The 7,026-nt window shown below is 42.8% G+C and overlaps 1 protein-coding gene across 2 annotated transcripts in view; it reads left to right on the forward strand.

Annotated features, from left to right (window-relative positions):
- LOC109952155 (polypeptide N-acetylgalactosaminyltransferase 10) overlaps positions 1-7,026 on the forward strand; it is a 50,378-nt gene that overhangs the window by 15,882 nt on the left and 27,470 nt on the right. For both annotated transcript variants that reach the window (XM_020587054.1, XM_020587055.1), the window contains exon 4: positions 1,961-2,127. In XM_020587054.1, the coding sequence (XP_020442710.1) occupies positions 1,961-2,127 (167 nt within the window). The remainder of the gene's footprint in view (positions 1-1,960; positions 2,128-7,026) is intronic.

Consider the following 7,026-nt stretch of genomic DNA (forward strand, 5'->3'; position numbering starts at 1 on the left):
CCGTCCAAATCACAGAAACATAATTTTTTGTGGCATCCATATTAGCATATTTTCTGATCTCGTGCCCCTATTACATGGACGTCATCTTTCAAAATAACTTACATGAATGAGGACTCTGCTTGTTTTCTTCTCTGCCGCTGCTGTGTTTGAAGCGCGGTCAGGTGGAGGACAGACAGGCAGCTGCTCAAGTGTTTACATGGCAGCTGCTAGAACCAGAATCTTGCCTTAAAGTGTTTGTAATTGAATTATTAGCATGTAAATGTGTTGAATGAATGAAAGCTGTTGAGGACTGATGTTGCCCTCTGGCTGCCAGACATTCATCACTTTCCTGTGACCAGTCAGACAGACACACCTGCTCCACCCATCAGCCGGTTGCTGCCCCAGCTTCATGCTGTCTGTTTCGTAGGCAACGTCTGCCACTTGGTGATTTTATGTTGTCGGTGCCTCCGAGGCAACCGGTCCCGGGCCTAAGACTGACACATTTGATTTCTGCACACTGGTGATATTTAATTGCAGCACACTCTCCCTCGTGCACACATACACATCCCCTGTGGAATTGGACAGGGTTTGTTACGCTTCACCGACTGGCTGCTGTCGACCACTCTGCCTGCCTGTCTGCCTGCTTTCATATTTGAATGACTAACACGCAGGCTGATGTTCAACACAGACACTGATCGACTGACAGAGTTCCCCACGCGCTTCCTCTCTCTCTCCACCAGCGAAGGAACATGACTCTCTTCTCATGATTAGCCCCTCTGCAGGGGTCCCACCACGTGCTGTGACGATTGTGTACAAGGTCATCAGTGTACTGTGCCCCATCATCAGAGCACATGTTGGTGGCTGATAACAGCTGTGGTGCTGCAAATCATAAAATCTGAGGTGCCTCTGATACAGGAGGGCATCGCTGCAGAGCCTGCTGCACTGAGCTCGATTCAGAAGTGGCCTGTCTGACGTTCTGTGCATTCAAAAACATCAAACTATTGTAGAACTGAATTCATAATGTCACATACTTCACCTAAGACTAATCTGCAACACCATTTGTTAATCTGCAGAAAAATATTCATTTATATTTTGCCTTTTTATTGCAAATATTGATTGAAACAGATTTTTCATGTTTCAGCTTGCATTTTTTTAGTCAGAACAATATAATAAAATCCAATTATCCATCAGAGGCAGTGACCTCAGTTCAAATATAGGTGATGACCGCTTTATCTGGCCAAGTATGTTATACACAAAAGGAATTTGTTTCAGGTACAGAATTGTAGCAGCCATCTGTGGTGCTAACTTGCACACACACCGATGGCAGTGTTGTCCCTGCATGGCTTTGCTCTGGTCATCAGGGGCAACTTGGAGTGTCTTGCCCAAGGACACTCAACATGTGGACTGCAGGCACGGTGAATCAAACCTGCTTCCAGCTGAAGACTTGTAACCACTGTCCAACAGGAAGCTCATGTTGCTGCTGAGCAAAATATAAAAAAGCATTTTAATTATTTTTCAAGATCATCTGAGAGGTTTTTTTGTCCATATGCCAGGAAACAATCTGCATATATGTGTATATATGGGACACAGTGGAGTCCTCAAACTAGTTTTATTTTCTATCCTTTTTTCCCTCTCTGAGAGGTGAGCAAATACAATTTTCACTGTAGCAGCAAATAATAGAAAATGGATTGAATAGTGGTTTCAGCGAAGATTGTACCTAGATTAGAAGAAGCTGAGTAGAACTGCAGTCTACCAGCTTGCTCAAATGCATCCATTTGAGCACTGAATCCATGGGTCACCTCGGTGACCTGAGCTCTGCTGAGGAGGCAGCTGTGTAACTAGAAAAAAGGGCTGCTGGAGGAAGGATGTGAATGTAATGCTCTCCTTCTTCCTTCAACAAAGTGGCAAAAGAAATACAAGGAAAGAATTGTAAAATGGCCAGCATACGAATAAGTGCTACATTTACTTTTTATTTGTGTAGCTGTAAACAGAGGCTGTATGCAGAGAAGCTGCCCAACACCAGCATCATCATCCCATTCCACAACGAGGGCTGGTCGTCGCTGCTGAGGACTGTGCACAGTGTGCTCAACCGCTCTCCCCCGCAGCTCATCGCAGAACTCATCCTGGTGGACGACTTCAGCGACAAAGGTACAGAGGACACATGCTCATTACCGATCGGGACACAGCTGCACAGATAACACACCTCCTCAGAGATTAACACATTTATCTAACATGTTTGTTTTTTCTCAAACATATGGCATAAAACTTGCAAATGTAAATATCAAATGTAAAAATGTATGATGTAAAAATGCAGGTTTCACAAGTCACCAGTTCAGATGTTAAAAGTCCAGCCCATCTGTTACAACCTGCCTTGGGAGAATGAATGTAAAATGCTATGCCAACTTCCCCAGTTCATGCACCACTGCTACCAGTAGCATTGAAATGATGGAAGTGAGATTCACATCGAATGTGCTCAGCTTGACTTTTTTAGATTCTTTATAAAAACATCTGTTTGTTTTCCTGGAACATGCGAGGCATCTGCACACAGAAGCTGCTGGTTTAGCAGCATGTCTCTGCCATAACCAATCATGTAATGATGGCTGTGCAATTTCCACAAGGGTGATAAAAATATAATCGGATCTTACAAAACAAAAGGAGTACCTACTAATTTCTTTCTTACTCTCCCTGCACCAGATCTTTTAAGAACGTGTGTAATTCCTCATTTAATTGGTACTCTTTGTAATGGTGGCTCATTGACGGATGTGTTTACCTCACATCTCTGTGGTAATGAGATGTTCCACTGCCTGAGACTCATTTAGAGGTTACCACCCATCAGAGCTCAGAGATGAGACCTTGCCCTCCTGTACCGGTTCCTTTTAGATCAGAGCAGGTAAAGAAATACTTTAAAATAAAGCTAAACCCAGGCTTTGGTTTACTCTCACCTAATGTTTTTCACTCAACTGATTAAGCAGCAGGTACAGACAAGTTCCATGTTTAACCTTTTACTCTCTTCCATCACCATTTCCTGTCCTTGGTGTTGATTAGATGCTCAAACCATTTCTTTGTATTAAGTTGTAAAATGACTGTTGCACTGCATTTGGTGCAATGAGGATTGGAATGGAGCATTTATAAACCACCAAAGCTTCATTTTTTTCCACAAACATTTTCCATATAATTACCCCCTGCTGTCAAATAACAGTGAGAACATCAGAGGACGGCATCTTCATATTCTTTTTCTTCTATTAATTTGAACCATGTGGCAGATTTTGTAGAAGAAACAGTCAAATCTTTCAGTACTTCTCTGTGTTTTCACTTTTGTTTTTTCATTTTCTTCAATTAGAGGTTTCAGCTAAGGGCCATACCATTCAGCCTCTGCCTCTCTCCCCCTCACTCTGCTGCCACGTCTGACCAGCAGGCAGCTGTGATTTACAGCCAGCACCGGAGCGTGACACTGAGCTACACAGTGAGCAAGTGTTGCTATCAGAGCTGACAGCAGCTCTTTCATATCTCCTTGTTTCAACTCTTCTCTTCCCTCGTTTCTTTCCACTGAGCCATTAGAAACTGTGAGAAAACTGAATTTAAACCCCCATGCGTAAAACGTTTCCCTGAATAGACCAGTCACAGATTAGACATCACCGTACAATGGAAAAAGGAATCCACTAATTTTATGTCTAAATCCCTTTATGTCCTGCAAGACACAGTTAGCACGGTGCAGCTCTTTGTTGGTGAAATAAAACTTCTTGATGATATTGGATGAATGTTGAAACTGAATTGGATGAAATACAGCAATACAGACGAATGTATTTGTTCTTTTTCGTTCATGCGCTCTGCAAACCTTCACATGGGCATATGTCTGAGATAAAATATACACTGAACACAACTTTAATCATTAGATTAGATTAGATTCAACTTTATTGTCATTACATTAATAAGTAGGTTTAGCTGAGATGCGCTTGTGGTAACAATGTCGAGACTTTCCACCAAGCTGCGTCATGATTCATCACATGTTTTTGCCGTCTGCGTAAAGTTGTAATAAAACAATCGACTTGAGACAGAAAAATGTGTGCTGCTTTACACTCAGCGATATTGTGTCGTTGATGTGCAAGGGTTCATTGGCAGAATATTGGTTCGAAAATTACTGGCATTTAAAAAAAGAAAACGTACAAAAAAAAATTAACTTTGCTAAAGAGAGTAGAGTGACTCCCACACAGCTCCCTCTCTGCTGCGTAAATATGGTCACACCGATTCGGTGTGTCTAGTAGGGTGGCTTAGCATTTGTGGCTGTGGATGAGTAGCAAATAATGCGGGTGGAGGCCAAGTCATTACACAGATTTGTGGACAGACGGGGAAAGTAGCTGCAACTTGTCAGTTAGAAACAGAAAAGAACAGGAAACTGCCTTTCTCTTCTCCATATCAAGGAAGTACAGAGTGTATTGGGGGTGTGGAGAGGAGACACCTGCTGTAGCCTCCTGTTCCATCATATCAGTGTTTCCTCAGATCAGAGCAAAAGTAAAAAAGGGGCTTTTGCACTCAAACACATCTCAGAATTCTGTCTTTTTTTTTTGTTAAATGACATGGGTGATTCAGCATGATAGTTTGAACAAACACCCCCAGACTTTCCTACCTACCCCGTGTAACCAGTGCAAGTGGTACTAATAACACTGATTAGTGCTGGCTGATGCCAATTAAGGACACATCTAACTAAAACTGAAAAACTTAAACCGTACAGGGGAACAACAAGGAAAATCATACAAAAATTACAAACATACCTAATGATACATTTACACTGACAAACACATATAAATTAAATCAAAAACACATCTGAACAGCAGTGTCAAGCAGTCCTACACAGTCTAGATGATGAGAGGCTTCATGAAAAAGGTAAGAGGATCACACTATTTCAGCTGTCTTTCAGGAAACAAAAACCTATTTCAGCTATAAAATCACTTTGTGTTAGGTTTTTTCAAAGCATTGCCCCGTGTGGAGTTTGCATGTTCTCCCCATGCTTGTGTGGGTTCTCTCCGGGTGCTCCAGCTTCCTCCCACAGTCCAAAGACATGCAGCATAGGTTGATTGGTGTCTCTGAATTGCCCATAGGAGTGATTTTGTGTGTGTGTGTGTGTGTGTGTGTGAGTGGTTGTTTGTCTGTGTGTTAGCCCTGCGATGGACTGGTGACCTGTCCGGGGTGTACCCTGCCTCTCGCCCACAGCTGGCTGGGATTGGCTCCGTGACCCCGTTTGGGACTAAGCGATATAGAAAATTGATGGATGGATGTTATGGTTGTTATGTTATGTTGGTGTATGCACAAGTTAATCCTGCAGTTCTGACTACAGAACTGCAAACTGCACAGTTCCGATAGGGGTAATGCCCTGGAGTAAATACTTCTGATTGTTTGAACCTCTGCCTTCATAAGACTGTCTTTCAAGTTTCAGGTTCTTCTGAGATGAGCAAAGATGTATCAGTTTGGAGATTGTATCAATGTCTGAAACAATAGACTAAAAAACAGATGCACAGGGGGTATACTGTATGTAATGATGAGGATGATGGAAGGTTTCAGATTGAGACCCATTTCAAGAGGAAAAATTAACCAGAACTACACAACTTTTGGTGCAGCTTCAAGCTTATACATAAAGAGACATGTCTGTGGAGGGGAGCAGTAAAAACAACATTAACTATATTGTCTTCTAAACATATTAAAAAGAGCAAGTTGAGAAAGGCAGGCACAGCTGTGGGGAGAGTTTCCAGTCACACTTCCTGAGTGAGGAACCAGCTAGTCTGACTGACACACAAACAGCTCCGGTATTGTAGTTTAGGGCTAAAAGCTTTGTTCAGAAATCTGACAGAAGTTAATGGTGCAGGGAACGGCTTTATTCATTTCCCTTGGCTGTGTCATGGTGGGTTTCAAAGGGGTGAACCGAGTTTCCAAGTACTTGGCTTGTTATTTTGCTAAATCTAGTCACGGCTGTTCTTTTAAAACTATGGAGTAATATTTATAGTCAGAAAGTCACACTGCAGTAAGTATCTGTGCTAATGGGGGTGACAAGTACTTCAATACAAAACAATGATTCACTGCTTCTTTTTTCTTTATTCATCCATAATTTATAATCGATACCCAGGGATCATCCTGGTTTGTTCTGGTCTGCTGCGGACTTCTCTGTGCATGTGACTGAGAGGACTTGTGGTGTGTTGGTGTGCTGTATGACCTTCTACCTTCTGTGAGTTTGTCTTCTGTACTTCTGGACACTGGTGTTTCTCCAAACTTTAACGGAGAGGGAACAGTGGACTGCACACACACACACCCACCCACCCACCCAAATGGAGACATACCACATATGGACGGGGGGGGGGGGAGCACGGGGCGCACACGGAGAACATTAGTTATAGGGCCAATTGGCGAGTTCTTCTGGGAGGAACCCAGATTTGTACAACCCCAAATCAGAAAAAAATTAGATGGTATGTGAAATCCAAATTAAAGCGTTTACACGGTGTGATGCTGCCGTTCCTTTTCACAACACTTAAACGTTTAGGGACTGAGGACATCAAGTCCTGCAGCTGAAACATGGTGCCCACCGAGGCAAACATGTTTGCGCATTCCACTCTCGAATGATGGCTTTTACCTCTTTTTCTTCTTTTTTTTTTATTATTATTTTTTTTCTGCAGTGCACAAATGTCATGCACTGCTAACATACTGTAATGACCCCCGGCGTGGAGGAGAGAGACTACCTATACTTGAGCAGCTAAACTAGCTAGCAGGGCGCTAGCACCTATGCTGTTCGATTAGTGCCTACTCCAGGTCCCATACACCGCACGACTCTGGGTAGCACTTAGCAACTATTCCAGGCCCCATACACCGCACGACTCTGGATAGCGCTTGGGCGTGTCCTTCACAATGACTACCATGCAACTCTGTCTTTCTCGTCATTTATTTAGAACACAGAACCGAACTCACACATCACATTCCCAACAGGGTCAGTTTTACACATACAGCTTAGACTTACGGTTCAGAAACACAGCACCCAACCAGCTAGCAAAACATTGTTAACACATA

The sequence above is a fragment of the Monopterus albus genome, unplaced genomic scaffold (assembly GCF_001952655.1).
Source record: "Monopterus albus unplaced genomic scaffold, M_albus_1.0 scaffold437.1, whole genome shotgun sequence".
NCBI classification, from domain to species: Eukaryota; Metazoa; Chordata; class Actinopteri; order Synbranchiformes; family Synbranchidae; genus Monopterus; species Monopterus albus.